Source organism: Aspergillus japonicus (assembly GCF_003184785.1).
Source record: "Aspergillus japonicus CBS 114.51 unplaced genomic scaffold BO86scaffold_9, whole genome shotgun sequence".
NCBI lineage: Eukaryota > Fungi > Ascomycota > Eurotiomycetes > Eurotiales > Aspergillaceae > Aspergillus > Aspergillus japonicus.
The window spans coordinates 438,177-463,154 of record NW_020291646.1 but is presented as its reverse complement, the minus strand read 5'-3'; the positions used below and the strand labels follow the sequence as shown (position 1 = coordinate 463,154).

General features: G+C 41.0%; 6 protein-coding genes across 6 annotated transcripts; 3 read left to right on the top strand and 3 right to left on the bottom strand.

The window, feature by feature from the left end:
- Nucleotides 1-150: 150 nt before the first annotated feature.
- Nucleotides 151-2,881, top strand: BO86DRAFT_407845 (C2H2-type zinc finger protein). Its single transcript, XM_025674304.1, has 7 exons — nt 151-406; nt 461-719; nt 773-834; nt 885-1,055; nt 1,117-2,056; nt 2,113-2,534; nt 2,625-2,881. The coding sequence occupies exons 1-7, from the start codon at nt 307-309 to the stop codon at nt 2,843-2,845; spliced, it is 2,175 nt and encodes a 724-aa protein (XP_025530292.1). The 5' UTR covers nt 151-306; the 3' UTR covers nt 2,846-2,881.
- Nucleotides 2,882-9,612: 6,731 nt separating this feature from the next.
- Nucleotides 9,613-11,069, top strand: BO86DRAFT_377147 (uncharacterized protein; the record flags this gene model as incomplete). The annotated part of the gene is made up of 2 exons (XM_025670576.1): nt 9,613-10,048; nt 10,111-11,069. The coding sequence occupies 2 exons, from the start codon at nt 9,613-9,615 to the stop codon at nt 11,067-11,069; spliced, it is 1,395 nt and encodes a 464-aa protein (XP_025530291.1).
- A 326-nt stretch (nt 11,070-11,395) lies between these two features.
- On the bottom strand, nt 11,396-12,084 carry BO86DRAFT_387014 (uncharacterized protein). The gene has a single exon (XM_025671481.1). The coding sequence runs from the start codon at nt 12,049-12,051 to the stop codon at nt 11,671-11,673; it is 381 nt and encodes a 126-aa protein (XP_025530290.1). The 5' UTR covers nt 12,052-12,084; the 3' UTR covers nt 11,396-11,670.
- A 518-nt stretch (nt 12,085-12,602) lies between these two features.
- On the bottom strand, nt 12,603-16,868 carry BO86DRAFT_454408 (P-loop containing nucleoside triphosphate hydrolase protein; the record flags this gene model as incomplete). Its single annotated transcript, XM_025677058.1, has 13 exons — nt 12,603-12,623; nt 12,697-12,876; nt 12,925-13,005; nt 13,078-13,135; nt 13,284-13,344; nt 13,404-13,490; nt 13,628-13,662; nt 13,748-13,848; nt 13,974-14,031; nt 14,353-14,510; nt 14,855-14,897; nt 15,049-15,136; nt 15,281-16,868. The coding sequence occupies 13 exons, from the start codon at nt 16,866-16,868 to the stop codon at nt 12,603-12,605; spliced, it is 2,559 nt and encodes an 852-aa protein (XP_025530289.1).
- Nucleotides 16,869-20,267: 3,399 nt separating this feature from the next.
- On the bottom strand, nt 20,268-22,343 carry BO86DRAFT_306705 (uncharacterized protein; the record flags this gene model as incomplete). Its single annotated transcript, XM_025667706.1, has 2 exons — nt 20,268-20,689; nt 22,067-22,343. Coding segments are annotated over 2 exons (699 nt in total), but the record flags the coding sequence as incomplete, so codon positions are not given.
- Nucleotides 22,344-23,153: 810 nt separating this feature from the next.
- Nucleotides 23,154-24,946, top strand: BO86DRAFT_387009 (kinase-like protein). The gene is made up of 5 exons (XM_025671480.1): nt 23,154-23,683; nt 23,735-24,054; nt 24,108-24,403; nt 24,456-24,618; nt 24,682-24,946. Exons 1-5 carry the CDS (start codon nt 23,466-23,468, stop codon nt 24,864-24,866), a joined length of 1,182 nt encoding a protein of 393 aa, XP_025530287.1. The 5' UTR covers nt 23,154-23,465; the 3' UTR covers nt 24,867-24,946.
- The last annotated feature ends 32 nt before the right edge of the window (nt 24,947-24,978 follow it).

Here is a 24,978-nt window from a genome sequence, read left to right as displayed (position 1 = left end):
GTAGGGAGTAAACGTTCTTCAACATTGGGGACTTGATAGCAACCAAGGCCAAACGTTGAAAGATCCATGATCATCGACGCGAGAACAATTTGACTTCCCTTCCCCACTTCTCCAAATCTTATCCCCAAAGCTATGCTGAGTAATGGAATGCCAGGTCGCCACCAGTCCTAGTTCTACGACGTTGCGAGCGAATGCATTTCGGATGATCGCATGGATTCAATGTCTGCATAACGCTATACATTTCGTATAGCAATTCAAGAGTTGGCTTTCCTTGAGGCTCTGGCTTTGTGACGAGTTTAGACCGCCATGAGTTCCACCTCCTCTTCCAACAATAAAGAGTTCCAGTGCAACTATTGTCACCGAGAGTTTCGCCGTCTCGAGCACTTGCAACGACATACAAGAAGACGTCAGTGCTCTTGTCCGCTTCCTATGGCACAATTCTTCTGACATTGTTGTAAAGATACTCATGAGAAACCATTCAATTGCGCATGTGGATCCGAGTTCTCCAGACGTGATCTTCTGACACGTCATGAACGCATTGTACATGGAGAGTTCAAGGGGAATACCCTTGCAAGCCCCCTTCCAGGAGAAAGAGCTACAGCATGCAGCTCCCATCCTAAGTCTCAAGGTCCTCGTGTCATCCGCCGAAATGCCGACCTCTTGACTCCTGAGTCGTTGCCGCGCTCTACTTCCCAGGTATTGACCGGGCAGCCTATTCTGTGAGTACACTGAGATTATTGATGGATACTCAGAAACAATTAACGGGACAAAGCAGCAACACTTCGATCCTTACCAACCAATTCATGGAATTAGAGCAATTACTTCGAGCTGATGGTGCGGACTCTTTTACATATATTGGATTTGTACTAAGATTATCGGATCAGATCCTCTGATTGAACAAAACATTGTGGATAATGCAGTACTTCTCAACAGCACTACTCAGCCTTTCAACACTGCTACCACGCAACCAGCTTCAAATGCTATCCCAGTCACTCTGGCAACTAGCCAGGGCCCACCGGCTCCTACCACTCTCCCAACACCCCAGCACAATTTAGGTAGGCTGAAATATGAATCATCTTCCCATCCACAAAATAGCATTTGACAAAACATATATAGGAACGCAGATCGTCGCCCACTTTGCCCACCCAGTCATCACCGAATCTCAAAGAGACAAGCTAATACAGGCTCTGGGAAGCTGCTTGATACCGGACGTGTCTCTGCCATCCAGAGATTCGCTCAACCGCTTCCTTGAGGGGTATGTCACAGGGTTCTATCTCAACGTACCTTTCACCCATATTCCCACCTTCAAGCTTGAGACATGCTCGCCCGAACTGTGTCTGTCTATGCTGGCAATCGGCGCGGCTTGTCGGTATGAAGTACACTCAGCCACCAAACTCTTTTTCCTTGCAAAGCTGTTGCTCCTGGACCGCCAGCGTCAGAGAGAACATGAAGCTTTGGCACGGTTGACAGGCTCGAACTGCCAATTTAGCAGCAGTGATAACCACATAGATGAAGTTCGATGCTTTCTATGCCTCTGTACACTTGCAACTTGGAGCGAAGATGCCGAGCTCAGGAACGAATCTCTCAGGTTGCGCGGAATGCTTGCTCACTCCCTACGCTTGAGTGGCCTGAAAGAAGCTGGGTCGCAGTCGACCGACAATTGGGAGACCTGGGCAGGACAGGAGTCCGAAAGACGGACCAAGCTACTCGCATTCTGCTTCCTTAACATCCAAAGCGTCGCGTATGGACTCCTGCCCATCATCTGGGGTCACGAGTTTGAGCTACAGCTGCCGTGCTCTTGTCCTGAGTGGACAGCGCCAGATTCAACCACATGGCTGTTCCTTCGGCAAGGCAGTCAGAGCACCCGTAGTACTTTCCGGGACGCTTTAAGAGGTCTACTGTCAGCGTCTCAAGATAGTCAACTTCAGGGATGCATCCCCAGCCCCGTGTCCAATTACGTCCTACTCCATGGTCTGGTTCAGATGGTGATGTGGGTACAAATCCTGCCCGCGAGCTTGGGCATGGCGCCTTCGCTAGACTACCAGGTCCTCTTCCGGTATGTCAGTCGCCTGAAAGCTTTTCAAAGAGTCGTTACAGCTAATTTTTATTCAGAACGGCACTGCGTAGATGGACCACCTTCTGGCAGCGAACTCCAGAGTCGAATCTTCAGCCACTCGATCCCAACGGGCCTCTACCTTTCACTTCCAGCGCCTTGCTGAGCCTAGCGTACATTCGCAACTGCCTGCAACACGACAGCTACCACTCTACGGGGCTCTTGTCCTGGAACCCAGCAGCCGTAGCCGATCATCTTCACTCGTCTGCGCCTGCGAAGCAGCAGTGGGACGAACTCCTGGCAGCGCACCACGCCACACATGTCTTAGAGATGATAGTCAAGCTGGGTGTTCAGTATGTCAAACACAACCAGGCCTTGGTTTGGAGCATAGAGACGGCGCTGTGCGGGCTTGAGTGTGCCGTGTACCTCTCCAAATGGCTCCGGGGGCTACAGTCACCTAGTTATGGTGAATCATTGTCTGGTACGTGCAAAGTCTCCAATTCTTTCTGGGCATACATTCCTCGATAGCACTCTCGCCTTTGCATCACACTTTGCTAACTGATTGTGCTAGAGCCCGAAACCCTCTTGATCGACTGGATCCGAAACGTTGTCACCGAAGGCATGGCATCTGTCCAGGGCAGTAGAACCGATGCCTGTCGCACAGGGTTTGCTGCTCTAGCAGATCAGGTTGTGGAGGTCTGGTCTCATGTAATGCACGGGAACTCCCCCTGGGCTTTTATCGGGATGGTTGGGGATGTGTTAGATCAGTATAAACAGAGCTGGTTTAGGTAGATCTAGTGCTCAGAATGCACAGTATTGTACCTCTCATACACAATTCTCTTCGGTTCAATACCAGAGACTTTCCACAAAAATGACATCACTCACTTACTAGATAATGATTTGATGATATGATTTGCTAGTATCTCTTTCCAAAGCTTTTTCAAAAGAAAAAGAAAGTTCTAAGTTCCGGCTTATGCGAGTGTATATACTAACAAACTGGATTGCTGCAGAAATCAAGCAACTTTCCCTTTCTGCTTTAGATTAAACTTAGTGCTGCTTTTTGCTTTCTAAACAGCCCGGAGTATAGAAGAAGTATAAAAGTACATATCCTAAGTAATCCCTAAACAATCCCAGATTAATCCAGAAGTTAATTTAAAAAAGTAACTATTATTCTATCCGCATATCTAAGTTTATACAATCTAGTTATATAATCTAAATAAAATATATACTACTAATATCAGCTATTTTACTTTTATCTTGCCGGTATGCCTATTATTTTTCTAGTTCTTAAAAAATATTAAGCCCTGTTTTAATAATTATTTTATATTTAATCTAAACTTTCTAACAGCAACATATTCTTAAGTATTAATTAGATTAATCTAAGTTTTTACTATAGTTACTAAAAAGATTTACTTAAAGGTTAATAATACTCTACAACTACTTTAAATCTATACTTTTTTTATCTACTACTCTTTAGATTTTATAATATTTAACTGCACCAGAGGCCTTAAAACTTATCTATTTATAGTATATATATAATAAGCTACTTTAAAAATATCTAAAAGCTAAATAAGGCTTAGCAGTACTAGTATAAGGCCTTTTTTACAGGTATATATTAAATTACTTAATCTGCAAATAAAGACCTTTAGTATAGTTTTTATTTTTTTAAAATATACTAATTTAAAGACAGAATTAAATACTGTATTTTTTTTATTATATTATATTAAAGTTATACAGTATTACTTTTTTAAATATTTTTCAAAGTGCTGTAATTATATACTCTAGTAAAAAAATAAATAATTACTATAAATATCTTTTACTCTTAGTATTAATACTATATATAAAATAGTTTAGATATAATATCTTTAGTTTAAAATAATAAAATAAGTATTTTTTTAGTAGTATATATAGCAATAAGTTGGTACCTGGAAAACTTTAAATTTACAGTCTAACTAAAAAATTATATAAAAATATATTAAAAAATAACCTAGTTAGCTAGTTTATCTAATTTTATTAACTATACTACAGATATGCTAATTTATTTATCTCTAGTCTAAACAACTAAGCATCTTAAAAACTAAAAATAAAGAAAAAAATAGTTAATTATATTCTTATTACTTACAAAAATAAAGGCTACTCCTTTTATATTGCAGAAAAGTATAAAAGGCAGACTACAGTATTCTATTATTAAAATTAAATATAAAGTATATATAAGGTCGGTTAATAAATAATATATATAATAGTATAGTTATATAATCTAAAAGTCTATTATAAAATATATTATTAAATAGTAGAAGAAAAAAAGAATTTTATAAATTATTAATATTAAAAAACTTTTAGCATATTCTATATAAATTTTAAAAGTCTATAATTATTTATATAACTTATTGTACTAGTATAAACCTAGGTATACTAGTATAGTAATAAAAATAAAAAATAACTATTTTTTATTTACAGTAAATAGTAAATAAAAAAGTAGAATTATCTTCTACTAATAATTAGCAGTTATAAAAAAAAATACTAAGTAATTTAGCTAATTAAAATAGCTGTATATTACTGCCAGATAAGTACCAGAAATTAATAGTAGATATTTTAATATTTAATAAAAATAAATTAACAGTTATCAGCTAAAGCTACTAACCCTTAATTAAATACTAATAAAATATAAAAAATATTTAACTATTTATATATATAATAACTTAACTAACAACTTTTAATATATTAATTACCTATATCTAATTTTTATTATAAAAATAAGACATAGTCTAATACTTAAATTTTTTTATATAAATATTTATTATTTATTATTTATATTTTATATATATTTATTATATTATCCGGCTGTTCTTTCTCCAGGCCTATAACTAGATATATTTTAGCTTAGGTATATTTAGAACAAGACCAGTCTAGATATATTACAACTTTTTTATTAATATTATAATAAGTTATATTTTTAGCTAATATTTTAAATATAAAATCTTAGAAAAAGTACTTTTAAAATAATATATATTTATTTTATATATTCTACTAATTTAAAATATACAGCAGCTTACTACTATACAGATACTTAATTTAAAGTAATAAAAAATACTTTTACCTTTATCTAATTTTAAATAGTTTTAATTCTAGATTATAAGTCTAAATTTAGACAAGCTGCAATTTAGCTTCCGGATAAGTTCCAGTTATAAGCAGAGTTTCTTTTTTATTAAATAATATATTTATAAAGCTGTAGTAGACAAGTTTATATTTATTTAAAAGTATATATATATAAAAATACAACTTTTAATAAGTTAACTAAAAAATTATCTAATAATAAAATAAATTTACTGCTTGCTACTGGAGTTAATATTTTGATTAGATCCACCTTTACCGCCTAAGAGTGGTCTACCGCCTAAGACTGGTTTACCGCCTCAACTGGTTCACCACCTAAGAGTGGTCTACCGCCTGAGACTGGTTTACCGCCTCGACTGGTTCACCGCCTGAGAGTGGTCTACCGCCTGAGACTGGTTTACTGCCTTGACTGGTTCACCACCTGGGACTGGTCTGACTAGTCTACTGCTTAAGATTATATACCGCCTAAAATCTTCCTCACCACCCGAGCTTGGACAACACCTGATATAAATCTATTACCTAATAAAAGACTTCTTTTTAAGACAGTAAAACTAAAATTTACTGCTAGGTTTTATTGGAAATAATACAGCTTTTTTAATATATATTATACTATATTAGCTTTTTCTATACTATACTATAGCTTAACTATAACCTTACATACATCAGCTTATTAATAACAGATAATAATAAAGTAAAAGTTAAATAATATAGAGTACAGCTTTATTAACCAATTAATCCGCCCTTACAGATAATAAATAAGTTTTTTTTAAAAGAGCTTTAATCATCAGTGCATAGTAAGCGCCTACAGAACTTAAAACTAAATAATATAATCTATTTAAAAAATAATTTAATCTAAACAGAAGACTTAATTTTATACAGCAGAGTTTACAAAGTATATTAATCCTTTACTTTTATTTAGTTTCCTAGTCTAATAGTTTTAGTTAAATACTTTCTGGCTATAGCAGCCCAGCTGATTAATTTTTATAAAAGTTTAATACTAGACTTCTAATTTCTATTAGATATAAATAGGCAGTAACTTAGCTTTTTTACAAATTCCAAAACAACTATTTATTATACAGATTAACTTAGTTCCTAGGCTGCTTATATAATTATAATATAAAAGTTATATTTTTAATTTATTATAGCAACTAAAAGCTAAAGAATATTTTAGTTTTTTTTAAATAGGGATTTAATAAGGTAAAATAAAGTACTGGCAGTTGTTGTTATATTAAATCCTAATATTACTAACTTTATATTACTTTTTAGTCTACTTTAATTAAAGTATAAATAATTTAATATAAAGTAGAAAAAGTTAATACAACTCTACTGCTATTATTTATTTTATAAAACTTAATTATCTTTTATAGGTACTTTTTTTATTTAGTCTTTAATTGTAAGGGCCCAAACAGCCCTTCCAACCTTCGCGGATATCTGTAAAGAGAAATATATATAGATAATCTAAGGCGGTGATTATATAACAGCTAAGTAAACCGGCTACAGCCGCCCTTAAAAGCAGCAGCTGCCTTGTAAGTTAAATAAAGCAGTAATAATACTTTAAAATAATATATTAGTATTTTTAGTTTTATAAAAGCTATTTATTTATTATACTATTTTATTTTTTAGCTTTTATAATTTTATTATTTAATATTCTGTAGAATAGCCCAGTAAGTAATAGCCGGCTATAATATATAAAGCTAAACTAAAGATAACTTTTTTAATCTAATTATAAAAAACTATATATTAACTGTAGAGAATAAATTATCTATACTAAAAAAAAAGTACAGATTCTAATTTAAAACCTTTATAAATATTTATACTTATTTAAATAGATTACTAAGTTGTAGAAACAGCTAGAAATTGGTACTATAAAAAAGTATCTATATAAAAATTTAAAAAACTTTAATTCTAGTACTATAAAAACTAAAAAAACTAGTATATATATTAATCTGCCTATAAATAAAAAATAATACAGTATCTATAATTATATTATTTATTATATATTTATTACTAGATAAAAGTTAACTGCAGAGGCTAATAACTAAAATAAAAATTAAAAAATATATATTATAGTAACCTATTTAAATTATATTTTAAATAATCTATAAAAAGGTAAGGCAGCTAAATCCTACTGTAAAAAAAATAAACTAGTTTTTATAAGTTTTTTAAAATACAGCTAAAAAATTCTATAAATAAATAATAAAAAGTCTAGTTAAAAATATTTAAAGCTAAGTCTTATAAAAAAAAACCAGAGTTTACTTATTTATAAAAATAAAAAAAAATAAAAACTAAATTAGATTATAAAATATAAAATATTAATACTGTATAGCTGTATTTATTTTTTATATTTTTTTTTTATAATCTAAAAAAAAATCTATAAGCAGCAGATTTTTTTTATAATTAAATAAGATTTTATTATACTACTTATAAGATTATACCCAGTATTAAGTTGGTAATATAAATAAATAAAAAATAAAATATTTTATAAATAGATTTTAAAAAAAAATTACAGACCTACTGCTTTTATAGATAAAATCTAAAAACTAAAAATCTAAACTAATAGTTTTATAAAAAAAATTTAAAGGCTAAAGTAATTTTTTTTAATACTATAAATATCTACAGAGGCCCCTAGATTAAAAGTTTACTATAATTATAAATAAATAAATTACTAGATAAAAAATTAATAGTTAACTAAACTATTTATAAAATAACTAGTAGATAAAATTATAGTATCTACTTTAAACTAAGTTAAAATTATAATCTACTTTAGTTTAAAACTAAAAAAGTAGCTAATTTTTTATAAAAAAAAATATTTTATAAAAATAAAAATTATTATAAATAGTAGAGCAGAGGTAAATCTAGTATTTATAATATTTATTAAATAAATAAAATAATTAACTGTTTTAGTAAAGATAATTATAAAAAAAATTAAGTAAAAAAATATATAGTTAAAAAAAACTATAGTATTTATAATATATTTAAAAAATATCTAAAAATACTGTAAAAACTAAACAGATTTTATAATTATAATATTAGAAATAGATAAAATAGTTTTAAAAATACTTTAAATAAGACAGTAAAACTGCGATTTGCTGGAGCGCGGCCGTTTTCGGCGCCCGCTTCTCTAGGTTTAGCGCCTGCGTTGCCCGCGCTAGATACGGCATCGCGCCGGCTGTTCGCGGTTTAGCCTGTCCATAACAGGCTTGGTACACTCCGCTAGGCCTGATCAGGAACTGCCTTCTTCTACCGCCCACCGGACAACGTCTGCCATGTATATAAAACCGGGGTGCGTCGCTCAACGGAAATCGTCATCTTGCAACATCATCTCCCTTCCTAATCTCACTTCCCAGGTCTTTCTCGGATCGGCTGACGTGGCCTCTTCCTTCGCCCCCTGCAAGTCGCAAAAATTGTACGCTACAGCTTTAGCACAGCCCGCTTTCTCCAAGCACTTGACCAGAACGGCCAGGATAAGCCCAAGTGTAATGGCAAATGGCACGCAACATCCTTGGCTTTTGTGCTACATTCTCGCTCGACTATCTAGTTTTACCTGCACTGGGTGCGTGAAAGTGCTGTAATCAGATGTCCATCTCATTCCTTGGTGGCTTTGTCACTGTTGATTATTGGATGGAACACCGGCAGTTCTGATCACATTGGGATGCGAAGTGTTCCCCATTCCCTCAAATCTACTTTCTCAGCCACTCTTTAGGAGAGTAAAATGAAAGGCTGTATGAAACTGACACTAGTGCTGTCGTTGTGGGACTCGTGGGACTCAATACGTTAGCTCTGCCCTCTGTCTAATCGCCAAGGCAACACAGTGCTCCTGATCTCGTATCGTTTCACTAACCTAGCCAGAGCGCGACCGAACATATCCGTCAAGCAGCGAAGTCGATCACTCACTAGCCCAGCTTCTAGTTTATGCTGACCAACAGCAAAAATGCCTCAAGCCGCCCTGGGGCTGAACGGAAACATTTACGCTAGGCATGACCGAATGATGTGCATGGCCTGTAAACAACAGGTCGCACCTGCCGTATGACTTTCGGTCCCGAAGGACGCGCTCTTCAAATTGTCTTTTCAGAAATAGGGTCTTTATGCAATCTGGGTAATGGAAGTCTGAAGCCCTCCTATAGGCTTTCAACTTACTATTGGCGGGATTCCCGCTTCTGCGCCTAACACAAGCGAGGGCCGGTTCGACAAGGCACAAACGACGAATGCCTCCAGTAGTACGAAGCCTACCAGGAGCTGCGCGGCCGATCTCGCACCATGGTACTCACATGTCATCTGAGTCTTATAAAGGACTGGCAGAGCTTCCTACTTTTGTCTCTTCCATCTTCTGGATCGCAAGTTACGAATAGGCATGGTTTCAATCGATTCTCTACTGTTTTGCTTCCACCTACCGCTTTTTGAAGTACTAAGATCTACTCTACTATTTTTCTGTCTGTCTTTTGAACAAAATGAGAGTGAATCTTGATCAAATCGAGTTCTACCATGGTCCAAGCCAGCCGTCCTGCAATAATCGGAGGAATTCACCACAAGTCCATATTCCACAAACCTCCCAGCATTTCTCTCCCACTGAGGTAGCTCCAGGACTACCCCAGGCAACTTCAAAACAGGACCTACCATCTAGCGGGACTGCTTATCTATGGAATACATTTGACTTTGAGATTGATCGGCTCTGTGCCGTCACTGAGCATCAAACGACAAAAGGTGCCGAAAAATCTATCGCACCAATCGTTCCAGCCGCGCTTGACATTCAGTCGGATAATAGAGGCTCTCGCTTAGCTTCATCCGAGCCAGTCCTATTCGAAGACACCTCAGCGACACCAGTACCATGCTGCGCAGACCAATTGGATTATGTTTTTCCCGATGTACATGAGAATGAGTTGCCATGTAAGTTGGTATTATACTCGACAACATTATAGATAGACCTCTCTTTTTCTAACATGCTCCAGATTTCGTGCCTTATGGCGAAGCTGCGGAAAAAGCTGAGATCTCACCGGTTCCTTGTGTCACCGCGACTGCATTCAGACAAGAGGGCAATGCTACTAGCAGCCAATCCGAAACCTGTGAATCCCATCAGATATCCGTGGAGGGAAGCTCGCTGATCACACGGGCTCTTTCAGAGTGTACCGGTGCTATAGCTGGTGGAAAGATTACAAACCCGTGCCGATCACCTGATCTAAGTGAAGATTTATGCTCCCATGCAATTGATGCTTCGGAGCGGGCTGGTAGTTCCGGCAGCGCTGGAGCCAAGTCAACTGCATCTGGCCTCTCTTCTCGCTTGAACCGGAGCTCTAGTCTAGAGAATTCTGGTGCTAGGACAATCCAAACTTGCAACAGCCCAGTCCGCTACCCGTCAGTAGCTGTGGTTGTACCCGCGCCTTCATGGAAGCAGCGAAGAGCCACCAGGGCAAGCACAAGGGCCGCTGCGGCAGCATGCAACAAGCGACTTCGCTCAGGCCAAGCCGCCATTAATCAAACTAGCCCAGATAAATTTTTCTCTCGCATTGAGGGCTCGACTCCGAAGATGAAGACCCGGAAGCCTGCATTTAAGCGTGTCTCTCGCCCTCCGGAAATTTCAATTCCCGCTTCATGCAATTGTACCCGGGATATTCATGGGATAAGCGGAAAAGCTCTGCTCACAGTCGTATCAGATGCTGGAGTCAAACCTGCGTATTATTTCACCTTTGTACCTGACACGAGTTCGATGTCGCATCAGGCGCATCCGGGGGATATCTCAGGGAAACAAAGACCATACACATCAGATGAAAATGCGCAGTTGGTTCGGCTGAAAGAAAGAGAAGCAATGTCATGGATTGAGATTGCAGACTATTTTCCTGAACGAACTGTCTCATCCCTACAAGTCCACTATTCGACTAAGTTACGGCATAAGGCAAGATCGAAACCCTGAAGAGGGCGGAGACCTAGATTAGAGGGGGCCTGAATTTGTGAATGGCGCTTAGTTCGTGCAAGACAGGACACTAGAAACACTGTCTGGCAATCTATATCTCGTTTTGGAATTTCCTTACAGTTTCAACCTGACTTTACCCTCCGTATGTGTTGATAACAGATTTCTTCCGGTGCAGAATACATGAAAGGCACGAAAAAAGAATACTCTCAATAGCATAAGGCTCATGTCTATTCTATATCTAATCTTGTATTACCCACTAGGCCGTAAACCCCGCCAGGCCTGTTATACATGCGCTATGTTTAGTACATTGTGACTGAAAAGAATAAGTCTGGTTCATTACAACACAGGAGGAAATTGAAGCGGGCAGGATTCATGTTAGCTACGGACAAATTCGGTCAGATTCTGGATCGTATGGGCCTAATTACATTACCTAGCGCCGAGGGGGGCAAATTTCTGAATAATGTCTGGTATGAATTGTTCGTCGATTAGGAAAATACAATGACAAATGTATCGCAGAGTTCAGAATTGTCCCGCCAGTTGCTATCGGAAATACGTTCTAAGCTTGCGTTTTGTTTATACTTGGTATTGTTGTAGATATTGGCTATCGAGGCTCGGGTCGCATCGTTCCTCTGTCGGTCGGAGTAATATCCAATCCGTTTTTGCGTGAGCTTTGGATAAATGAAGAAGCGTACTCATTCAATTGGTTCTGAGCACTATGGGGAATTGGTGTCGAACGGCCTTGGGGTGAAAGTAGTTTAAAAGAATCTGGATATTGTCCAAGCTGAGATTGGGTCTCAATGGGAAAGACCCACTCTGATGAAGATCTCGTAGTCTGAGGTGGCGGGCGGATCGCACTCTGCTCCTGAGGCTCGTGCGGCGTTTGTGGATTGGCGATGGAGTTTTCGCGACAATATGATGAACAGAACAGAGCCCCACTTGTTTCTTGACCGCAGCGAGAGCATTCTTCGTACAGTGATGGCATAGCTAAGATGGTGCAGTAAACCCTTCTGGAGATTTGGAGGTGTATGAGTTCAACTCCTAAGCCCTTCAGAAGATGATGTAATTAAGGGAGAGGCAATGCTTACTCATAGCATGTGTAAATGATTATTCATCAAATCGCCACTGGAAGTATTGCCGTGAACTTTGGATTTGCGCCGCAACCTACAACGGCAGGATGTTGGTATCGAAATATCTGCCCACTATAACGACGCGTGAGGACGCGTGAAGGCTAGATTCTTGTCCGGAAAGATGTGTAGACAATTCTGCCTCGATTACTTTATGTAGTCAGCTATAGATGCCGCCATTATATCCTTCGGTAGTATCAATTTGCTTGTTATTTCTCTGAAATTGAAGCACCTCAGACAGACCAAAAAATGCATCAACAGGGAGCAACCGAACTATAGTGGGACAATTGTTCATGAATTAAAGATATGAATGTTGGAAAAACTAAGATTTTAAGGTAAAGACCATGCTTGAAACAAGGAATTCAGATCCGATCAGCTTAATGATAATGTTACAACCCTTATGCGGCATTTAACTAGCCATCCGAATAGACTATTTGGGATGGTCATTTTGTAACAGCCATCTGGTTCAAGTGGCTTTTATTTATCTCACAACCTGGACTCACTCTGCGAAGCACTTCCTCATTCGCACGATTATCCACATTGCTTCCTTCGGGTACCGGGGCATGGGGACGAGAAATAGTTTGCCGTGAAGGATGAGCGGTGCCGGTCTGCAAAGTTCCTTCATCAGTTACTCTGTTGGCTTCAGAGAGAGCAAGATCTCCAGAGTCAAAGTATGTTCGTTCCTATGTAGTTGTTAGCTTGTACTCTTTCCGAGCCGGCTTCAAACTTACTCTAGACTTATATCGACGCAAATCCCCCGATATCTGGCTTTTGTACTTGGCCAAGATTCTCTGTTCTCTTTCGGAAAACTGCTAACCGAGAGACAAATAGTGAGCAGTTTCCGTGAAAAAAAAAAGAAAAGAGGGAATATAATCTGTTATTACCTCCTCTTGAGTATATGGACTACTTTTATTGTCCATAATCAGTTTGGGTATTGAATAGCTGTATACCACGATAAAGGATGCTTCATAATAATTGCTCGAAGGAAAAGGAAACAAAATATAGAATTTGCCTCCCTGGGTTCTTGCAACACTTGCTTTTATATCATTTTCATGTTTTCAACGTCACCGCTCGAACCTAAGCTACTTACCTGAACTCTGACGCTCCAGGGCGGAAACTATTTCCGAATTGCAGCACCGGTCGACCATCAACTGTGCCACTCCAAATTGGATTATATTCATGTCGCTCCAGAATGTTTACAGAATCTTACTATCCTTATGAACTGACCAGTAAGCTACGGATTTAATCCGCTCTCGCTCCTTGCATTTGTAGAAAACCACTTTCAAGTCTTTATTTGCTGGAGGATGCAGAAACATTAAAGGTTTCAAATTAAGCTATACTAAGAACTACATTAAATCTTTAATCGGAATTGTTACTTGATCCGTTAGAACAGAGGAGAATGCCGAATCCCGAGCCCGTGTCAAGCTGTCACACTTGGGGGAATAATGTTCGAAGTAGCGCCAGCCAACCTATATGCCAGGGTAGTATCACGTACTTTCCTCAGATTAGCTTCCGGCATAGGATTAGTTACAGCTGATTACAAGATTGGCACACCAATATCCATAAATAGCAGAATCAAGTTGCTGGCCCAAAGGATATTTCAGCAGGAGCAGCTCGCGGTGAAACCCATCATAGCACCGATAAGTCCACAATAACTATATTGATTCCAGTAAGAATTCTATCATCACTTTAGACTGCTGGGTTCAAGAGTCAGCAGGAATGCAGTGTGTTGGCATATCCAAAAGCTGTTGTATGCTAAGGACTCGGTGCGACAGTGTACTTCTGTTGGCTTGTGTTGATATCTGAGGAGAATTGACAGTTTCGGCAGATTCGGACCTCTGTTGTTTGTTTTTAGTACTCAGATAAAGCTGTATATCGCCGAGACTTGGTTTGCTTCGGATAAATTTTAAGAATGGTGTAGTATGGGCGTCCGAAATGTCCTGTAGCATTTGAAATAGCTGGAGTAAAATATCCCGTTCCTCTGTCAACTCTTTAATTCTCTTTTTATAGGCCGATTTCCGCCGCATATCTCTATCCAAGTCGAGCGTACAGGAGAGTTGACGCTCAGTGCAATGTTCGCAGGCAGCAGCCTTGTCCCTAAATATGCACTGTCATCTTTAGTATGCTTTGAGACCGAATAGAGACTGAAGGATTGTTACCTTTGTCTTGTGTCGCTTGCACTCGCCGCATGCTGCCGACGCCTTGCGGACCCGGGCTGCTGAGACCTTGGGCCCGAAGGAAGATGTAGCGATAATGGACGAAGGCGCTGGGGCGATAGACCGCATTTAGAAAGAGCTTGAGAGTATGCGATGAATATCTGTTCATAAGTCCTCTATATTAATCGAATGGTTTCATTTCTGCTACGGTGTAGGAAGTTCGCTGGCGGCACTTATGAATCGTGTTCCTACCAGGGCTTGATACCGCTCGGATATCTTATCCCGTGTAATTTCGGCCAATCAACGTCTATATGCACAATTTTTGTCATATTCTCTTGGTACAGTGGCCCTTGCTTCTGAGTTCGGATAACTTTGACCGCTCCTGGTTCAACCAATTAACAATAAATTGCTTTCCTTGATTCCCAGTCGATCTTGTCGGCATAGTGACGTATCTATGAACAAGATTTGGGAAAGATTGAAACAGAATCAGGTTCGGTAGACTTACCAGTTGTTGTTGGAGCATATTACGAAATCTTCCAAAGGTCCACCTAGTTCATACTTGAGAGTAAAATAAAACGAGGTAAAGCCCAGATGATAATTGTGGGGAAAAAAGGTTTTTCCTTATCACGTGTGTATGATTACTCATCAAACCGCCACTGGAAGTCTAGCCACAGACTCTGGATTCACGCGGCAACCTACCAAGGCAGAATGTTGGCATCGAAAATCTTCCGGCACCAAACGAAAGGTAGGACAGGTCTAAGCTTCTGAAGAACAGATTTGTGCCATACTAATTAACCGTCCTAAGTCCTAGTTCGATGACCTATATAGATTCTTCGACCTCCGGCATTCAGATCACCAACAAGCCACATATGCCCGTTTCAAGACCTCCATCTCAATTAAGACGCGACGTATATTTCTCCGCTCTGCATACGGCTGGTCCAGAGCGTCACATTGCGTGCTGCAGACACAGGGTCTTTCCTGTAGCACAGAAGATAGTTTTGAATCAGTGCAGCAGCGTATTTATTCGACTCAACCTTGTTAGCAAAGGAGTCCGACAAGTGAATGATCTCATCGAGTGACCATTCTGGCGACGCCGACTCTAACGCACAGTTCACATTCAAGGTTTGAGGCTCGACAATGAAGGATTGATTAGAAGGCTTCACAAAAAAGGTCAGGAATTGTTCTTTGATATCCCTCTCAGTTGCTAATCCAAAGGAAAAGATTCGGTCCACACGGCCAGGGCGCCGAAGAGCTTTATCAATACTGTCTGGATCGTTCGTGGTCATGATCAAAATGCGACCCTCTTGAGCAGATACGCCATCGATGATATTCAGAATATCGGAGAGGGTCACACCACCATAAAAGCGCTTAGAGGTTTCAGGAGTATCAATGTTCTCTCCACAGTCCGGACTTTCTGACGTAACGTCAGTCAAAGGGCGGGTTTCGTCAAGATCGCGATTTGCGATGCCAGCTTGATCCACATCCTCGAGAAGCACAATACATCTATCAGGAAGGGATAGAAACAAGCGACTGAGACTGTCTCCATCGACGGTCTTCGAATTCAGACTGACTGTGAATATTTGGAGACTTAACAAACCCGCAATAGCAAGGCAAAGACTCGATTTACCGGTACCAGGCGGGCCTTGGAAGAGATACCCCCGTCGGTATGGAATACCACGTTCGTGATACCAGGAACGAGTGCGCGGTTGGAGGAAGTCAGTCAAATCGGCGATAATTGCGCGCTTGATATCGGGTTCGACAATAACAGTCGAGAGAGGTCGTGGTCTTTTGGATGGTAGCCCGGCCCACTGAGGAACCATTCCATCCTTTAATGCTTGGTTAACGCGTATAAGATCGTCGTTCCTTTTCTCAGCAATTCCCTGTATCTCATCCAACAGATCTCTGAGAACGGACTGACGCCACGCGTAGAGATATAGTTTCTCGCGATGATCAGTCCAAGGGCTGCCGGCATCCTTGTATGGCTGACGACGGAAACCGAGAAGATACCCTCGATGAAAGAAGAAGTGAAAGCCAGCAGGTGCAGGTGTGTATCGAATAGGCAAATATCTCTTGAGTTGTCTAATTTTGACCCAGAAATCTCGTGGGTCGTCGTCAAACTGCTGAAGTTCTTCCATAGAAAGCTCCTGCCAGCCAGTTTTTGGCTCGTCCTTCTCCCACGGAGAGACGAAATTATTCTTGGTACCGGCGATCGATTTCCGCGCGTCCCTTAACCCAGGTACTTGAGACGCCCATTGCATCACGTCGTTGTATATGGTATCGTGATATCGGATCTCAACAGATGCTGCCAAATCGAGAAGAACGGAATACAGGCGGGTCAAAAGCACCGGAACAGCATATGTGAAAATCACGAAGGAAGCTATAAAAGCAAGAAGAAAGACCGAGGTATCCGTGTGCAGATAGAACGAAAAAAGTCGAGCCAGAAAGCTGTAGCCGGGTAGAAGACCCTCAAGCATAATATCGGGCGATAGTATACCGTACATGGGTTCTTTCGTATCCATAACTGAAGCAGGTGATGGTGGACGGTCAGAGACTGCGAATCCTGTGGTCTGGCTCGATATACGAGCTCGAGGGCAGTCTTATGTACTGGCCAGTCAAGCAGGTGTCTAAGTAACGTCTATTCAGTAACCGCATGGCAATGCTTTCCGAATACAAGACGTCCCAGCGAATACAACCCCCCTCGGTGCAGAGTGGTGTGCGAAGGTATAATTACATGATGCGCGCTTTCCGTGGGTTTATCCACTAGCCTGCGCAGACGCGCTCGTAATTGGCACTCGGGCTGCATACTAGCGATAATGATGATGGAACGGATAGTACGGACTTATCCTGGTGGAGGGGGTTTTCTGTCAAGGAGGTGGGGCTCAAAGGCTCGCAGGAGGAGCATGGGCAACCGCGACAATGATTTTCGGGGGCCAGATTATGGCCTGGATAGGAGCCGGTACGGGCAATGCACTAGCTTCAGAGATTCGTGGCCAATAAGCATACAATACTCTCTGCCGCACCTGTCAGGGATTTGCTTCCTGCCTGAGGCCTAGAACTACGACTGCGTACTTTTTCTTCATTACAGGAACGAACTCTTTCAAAACGCCAAAATGTGTCAAACTTGCGCGGCGACTCAATGACTAAGGGTAGGATTGTGTAAGTGGGAATGGGCCCGAGCGCATCAGTACCACTAGTGGGTGTCAAACACAAACAATTCAAGTCGGTAAGAGTGCACGCCCCGCATCCTCATTTATCATTCGCGACGACTGTAGTAGAAGAGCCCGTCGCGGCCAAGGAAGCTGAGGAATGGCAGAAAAGATTGCCGCATAGCCGCATCAGTGATCCATTTGCGATGTCTTAGCAAGCACACATAATAAGGTTGTGTCCGTCACGGTAGAATGAGGTCCTCTCGGTGTCAAGTCAAGTGTATGGCCTAGGGCGCCATTAACCTCACTGGTCGCTAGGCTCGTCAGGTGTTCTAGACAAGCGCTTGCCACGGAATATCCCTGGCCAGTGTCAATCTTCATAGAGCGAGCTAGTGCACTGTGGTGGCGAAATTTGTACTAACCTATACTGTCTTCCTAGCTCATCCCAGTAGTTGGAGAGATGATTGCCAAGAATTCCCCATGCTATAAGCAACAGCAAAACAATGATGACACATAGAATAGCAATTGTGTCCGGCATGATGTGTACGATCAAGAGGGGGTCTTCGGGCGTCGTAAACGCTCAAATATCGGTCATAAAATTGGCAATTGCTTAAAGAAACAATATGACTCTGGAGCAAGAAGACGCACCTAAGCTTTATATCACACACCCTTCCTTTACATACAATATAACAGCGGGCATTGTTTCCGAACGACGATCATCACTGCTCTAATTCCTACGGCGAGAGTTCTTGCAGCTATCGGTAGGTAAAATGTATGTAGCTTGTGTACCAATAAATCCGACTGTCTCTAGTCTAGCCAGTACTTCACTGAATCAGCTACTGCGCTTTGGGCAATTTACTAAGTTCAGCTACTGCAAATTGAATGAGGGGAAAGCAGAGATGCAGGGGCGGGCATTGATGTCCATGTCATGCCGGGTACAAAGAGTTTCAATACACCAGAATATGTCAAACGGGGGCGGGAGAGGATTAGTCTCCAAAGCATTACGCCTCTTTCCAATTGTGGAAGCATGACGGCGCCCATAGGGGTAGATAGATTTGGCCGCTGACACACGCAAAGCAAGGACATGCTCTCAAGTGACCTCTCACTCTCATAAAGCAGGACGGTTCCGTCTCTAGCTTTATGGAGCAACACATAATATTCCGTGCTTCAAACTTCTGCAGCCCGCCAAACACCCACTTTCTCATCTACCCAAGTCACGAAAAAATGGTAGGCTTACCCCCTCTTTGTATCAAGGAGACATTAGCTGAAGCATGACTGTGGTACCAGTCTGAGATCCACGAACATTTCTTCCAAGTCCCAGCGCAATCTGTTTTGAAGACTTTGCTGGTATTCTGCTTGAGTCAGCAACAATCCCTTAGCGATGATTATAGTATAGACATCGGCATAGACGCCAGGTCTCTTCTGCAAGAGTGCCAGAGCCTGAATGGGGAGGCATTTTACAACAAGGATATATCTCATTTGATTCAGAACAAACTACTTTGCAGCCATGCGGAAAATATTTCAAGTAGGCTCACTCAAGATGCTTTGCTGAAATTATCTCTTCTTGCTTGGCACTTCGACTCGAATGGTTCTGTTTCTCAAGACCTCCGTCACTTTATTTGGCAACCCAAGGCCGATTTCATCGACGTGTGCGAAACTATCTGGAGTCAGTACAACAATCGGTCGAAGTATCCCACGTCACTCAGAACGTTCGAGGAAGAAATGTTTTGGTTGTTGACAAATCTTGAAGGGGCTTTTAGATACAGGTGGAATGTTGTCTTCTTTGAGTGGGAGGACTCAGCTGCTCACACAGAGTAGTAGCGGGCTTGATGGAAGCTGAACTGCTATTGTTGATGCGTTACTATGGTTTTGTTCGCTTAGGGTGCCTTTCAAGCAAGCAGCAATCTACTGTATTTATTATTAACTACATCAGATGAAATAACTCTCCGATTGAACTTATTGCCCCCCATTAGATAAAGAAAAGACAAGGGCATCTTTACTGCCTGGATTATTGCTACTGCGAGTTCTCGGCAGCATGTGCTGTCAAGTACTGATTCCAAAGCCATCCTCACAGCACATGGCGTTGCCTCCCGGGCTTAAGCTTTCTGTCCAACGGTGTAAATTGGTGCGATGCTTACAAGGAGGATTAGACCTTTTGACAGTGTGGTTTGGTGTTCGACCCAGATAGATTTGCCGACCGTGACTCTCGAATCACCAATTAGACCCGAACTCTCTATCCTAAGGACAGTGTAGACAGCCTTGATGATATTGTGAGGCGTGATAATATCCTTGGATGTCCGAAATAGGGAGTACTTTCCGACCTAACAACCAATAATTAATGATCTGAGATTAACCTGTTCCTAGAGCCTTACCCCTTCATATATCAAATCACGCAGCGGTATTAAGGGTATGTCGATATCAATAGATGGATTGATAATACCGGAGTCACTAGAGGCGTCCTTCACACGAGGCAGCGTACCACTGAGCCAGTTGTCCATTTGAGATATAAATCCACATATCTTAGATTCTACTATCGCATCATGGAGCTCTTGCAGGTGCTCAAATGATTGCAAGCACTCAATTATAATATCTGCATCATCAGCCGTTGAATGGGTAAATTTGGAGATCGGATTCTTACCGGACGGCGAGCTTGTGCTAGCATCATGCAGTGGACGGTGACTGTAGCCACGCGCTTGGCGATCGTAATAAATTGGAACAGGTTGTACTGACTCATCAAGAAAGACAGGACGTGTGTGAAAATTCGGTGAAACTTCAGACTAATAGTGTTACTACCTGTATGTCGCCGCCGGGCCTGGTTTCCACCCACATACCATGGTTGGATGTTGTACTGGCACCGTTATCTAAATCCTTGCCATAGTGTTCGATGACATACTGCAACTCAAAACAATGTGGCGGCTTGGGCAGACATTTCGATGGGATCGAAGCTCTGAGGCACTTTTGATAGCACGAGTAGAATTGGTTGTAGTCATCCTTTCTCAAACTTAGCCCTTTGTGGGCCTCATCTTTAACATCTTGGAAATGTCTGTATAGAGTGTCTGGTCGTGGGAAACCTCGCAGACATTCTGGACACAAATACTTGATCGTTGATTGCCGAAGAACCTCTTTCTGTGTATTGAATTGCCTCTGGAGGCTAGACATATTGGAGGGAATGAAGTCAAGGGAGAAGATAAGCACTGCGGGGTAGAGGATCTTAGGGTGGGCCTCTCTCCTCTCCTCGTCAAGTTTGACGGTGTTTGGTATGTTGTTAAGTGGTACTGTATTGGCAACAGGGACCTGCCGAGGATCTACTTTCCGCTAGTGCGGAAAGGAACCTCTGTGTCTCTCGCCTTTACCATACTGATACATTATCCTTTCGGCCAATCAACGGAAGAGGATCCACTCCTCGTTTTCTTCTCGCTTCTTATTTGACTTGGAATGACGCTTAAAATGAGGAACACATATACTACAAGGACTCCCGGCAATCACTGAGCTCAGAGATATGGCGGGTGATAAAAGCAACAACTGAACTTCCCAGTGAATATATAAGTTTTGTGAGAAGCAACCAGCGAAATACATTTTACCAGATACCTCAAGAAATTTGAGAGTCAAGGTGGCTGAGTCCCACTATGTAATCCAACATAGTCTCCATACGTAAAATTGGGAGGTACTTCTAGATCCTTCACTGAAACCATCCAGAGTTATCTGCTAGTAGAATCTACCCATTCACGTCGGAATACGTGGTTCATTAATTGCTGAAAGCCGTCTTGGTAGGAAGATTCATTGTTGCGGCTGGCTTTCGAGAGCCCCGGTTCGATATGGAGAAAGGCTAACTCTTATGCTTCAGCGGACAATTCGTTTTCATACACCTCTGATGACTGAGAGAAATTGTTCATTCGAACTAAGACAGCAGATTAAGTTAGCATTACTATTTCAAAGTGATAAATATCCTTTCGTGGCTCCGACTGACCTTTTGCAGCATCATTGGCATAATGTTTAACCACAAACATAACCTCGAAAAACTCGAAACCATACCGTAGCTTTTCGGCAGGAACTGAAGCCCCCAAAGCATCTTGGTAGCAGTCGAGGAAATTTTTGAAATCAACTTTTCGCATGCTGAGACCCTTATGAATGTCGTCTCCCTCGGTCTTGAAGTGGCGGTAGAGGACATCGGCACGGGGAAACCCTTGAAGGCATTGAGGACAAACAACGCGTAATGTGGACTTTTGTATGATCACTTTGCAGCCACTGAGCTTTTTTCTAAGCTCATCATATTGAGTTTTGATTGAGGAACCTGATGCCGTACTATTTGAACAAAGCTTTGGGGTATTGGAGGGATTAAATATGGTAAGAGACCGTTTTGATTATGGTGTACAACTCAGACTGATTATGATTCTCTCTTTCCAATTCAGTCAGAGATTGCTACCACGAAAGCACCGACTTTCTGAGTAAAATAAAATCCAACTATTACTGTGCGCCGACAAGTCATACATATTCCATATACACTAATGTATAGCTGACTGCAGTCACAGGCATCGATCTTCACACCACCTTGCCTGTTTAACCGAAACGACTGATTGGATCAGAAGGGCTCCGACTGAAGTTGTTCTTCCGTTTGTCCTTTGCCCTCTTCCGAGCCTTATTTAGATCTGAGTCCTTAAATCGCCCTTCGCGTATCGATTCAGCCAGCTGATCCAGACTGAAACAGTTCCAGCCAGCTTTAACCACTGCAAGTGTCGCTGAGCTTCCGAGTTCCTTGAACTCGCCCCAAGGAAGGCGATCATAAAAACGAGACCGAAGGAATGTTACCACGAGATCATCAGGCCCTCTTTCCACATCAGCAAAAATGATGATCTAAATATGTCAGTAAAGAACTTCATACAATGCAAGAACATAGCAGACCTCTTGATCTTGCGAAGTAGGTTTGGTAATGGTCACCCATTTCTTGAACCATTTCCAGGCCAGGGTAGCGGCGAAGCAGTCCATTACTATTCTGAGTAAAATCGCCAAAAAGGACTCTGAGGAGTATTGGAATATGCAGAACTAGTGTACAACCAGCAGACTCGAGACAGCTGTGCATATGCGGTCGAAATCTGTTGCTCGAGCTCTCCATTTATAACCTGTATGTCTGCCATGACCCGTATCTATTTACGAATTAGATCTATCCGTAGACTACCGAAAGATAACTCAATGTTGTCACCGTACCCGGTTATGCACATTTAATTGTCTCAATTTTAATCGATTTCTAGATAATCAAATGCAGGAAATGACTTCGCGACAAGGTTAGCTACGCAAGTTCGCCGAAAATACTGTGTATGGTTCATTGCTTTGAAATAATTATAGAACTACCTGAAACAAAACTCTAATATCTGGATTCTCAAGTAAAAACGGCATGTACTTTGGTTTTCAGATTTGATTAGTCGTGCAGTGTATAGGGTCATACTATACCTTGCCGACATCAGGAATGGAGGAAAGATGAAGGAAAGATGGAGGAAAGATGGAGGAAAGATGGAGGAAAGATGGAGGAAAGATGGAGGAAAGATGGAGGAAAGATGGAGGAAAGATGGAGGAAGGCTTTATTATGTAATCGCGTCTGCTGCCTCAAAAGAAAAGATCTAATGTTTAAGCTGAATTAGCTAGCCCACCGAACCATTTGATTAGTGAAGATGGGCGGAGAAGGTGATAGCAAAAAATAAGTACCTCTGTCACATCATACCGCTAACCAAATACGGACTGGTGGCCAAGAGACCTGACCTCGGAAAGCTATCGTCGGTCCTTACGACGGACTTCAATGTCAAAGCAAAAGGGAGCTTCATACCTCGAATGATTTTCTGCGTCCCTTTTAAAGGGTAACAAGGCATGGGCTCAAATATCCTGAAGCCATTTATTCGACCATCTGCAAACTTGACATTGTCTCCAAGACGATTCTATTATTCGCAACTCATACCGCAGCTTGTTTGTCGACGCCGAAAAATGGCTACTGCTCCCTTGTCTCAACCACGAACATTTCCGACAACAGGTTTCAGCGTTCTGGATTCATCTAGAGATTTCGAAGAAGAAACTTTGCCAGGTTATCTGAAAGAACGCTACTACCCAGTCCGCATTGGCGAAATCTTTCGATCTCGCTATCAGGTTGTGACAAAATTGGGCTTTGGTTCATCATCGACTGTATGGCTATGTCGAGATCTACAGTAAGTTAGCACGCTTGCAATATTGACAGAAACAAAATTAAGATAATCAAGTGATGGACAGTTTCTGGTCTTAAAAGTTCATGTTCGTACAGTGCGGCAACCGTCAGAAGTGCAGATATCGACCCATTTGAAGGCGGCTCACAATGCTCGTGGCATTGAAAGATATGTACGACTTGTTCTTGACTCATTCCAAATTTCTGGACCACATGGAATTCATCCGTGTTTTATCTATGAGCCTGCTGGAATTGATATTCGTGACTATATACATTGCCTTGAAGGTGATGCTTTAACAGAGGAACTTCTTCGGCCCGCTCTTCGATTTGTACTCATTGCTTTAAATTACCTCCATCAGTCTGAAGTCATCCATACCGGTGAGACTTGATCCGAATCAGTCTTCCAATTCACGAAGCTTATATTTTTGCAGATGTCCAGCCAAATAATATTCTTCTAGGCATAGAGGATAAAACGGTTCTAGCTTACATGGAGGAAGACGAGATTACTAACCCGGCACCTCGAAAACTTCTTGATGATCGCACAATTTATGCTACACGTGCTATGCCTCTGACGAGCGGGGAGCCGATACTTGCCGATCTTGGAGAAGCGCGACTGGCTGAGGAGAGACAAACTGGCCTCATAATGCCAGAAGTGTACAGAGCACCAGAAGTTATGCTTGATATGGAATGGGACAACAAAGTAGACATTTGGGCAATAGGTCAGACTGTAAGTTTCAACGTTTGAACTATGTAATCTATGCTGATATCACACCTGTTAGGCATGGACTTTGTTTGAACAAGGACACCTCTTTAGGAGCCAGAATCTGGACACTCAAAGCGGCCAAGCTCGACGTTTCGCGGAAATGGTTTCTCTTCTGGGACCACCTCCTGTCGAATTCCTCAGGCGAAGTAAGCAAAGCCTTGAATTCTGGGATGAGGAAGGTAAGAATTGCTGGCGTTCAGTCTCATATAATTGTGATCAGATTCGTTCCTAAACTTTTGCAGGCAATTGGAAAGATGTGGAAAATATTCCTCAACAGTCTCTAGAAAGTCGTGAGTCTCGACTTGAAGGCGATAGTCAGAGGCTCTTCCTCGGATTTCTGCGAAAAACGTTGTGTTGGTTGCCCGAAGAGAGGCCAACTGCGGAACAACTGTTATTGGATCAGTGGATAAGAGGAGAAGATTATTGAAAATGATTAGTAGATATTGATGTCTTCAGCTGTTAGTTCTCAATTATCCTTCATACATTCAATAAAAGAGATCAGCATAACTTGAAACCTACCTAGCCGGAGGTCCATGGAT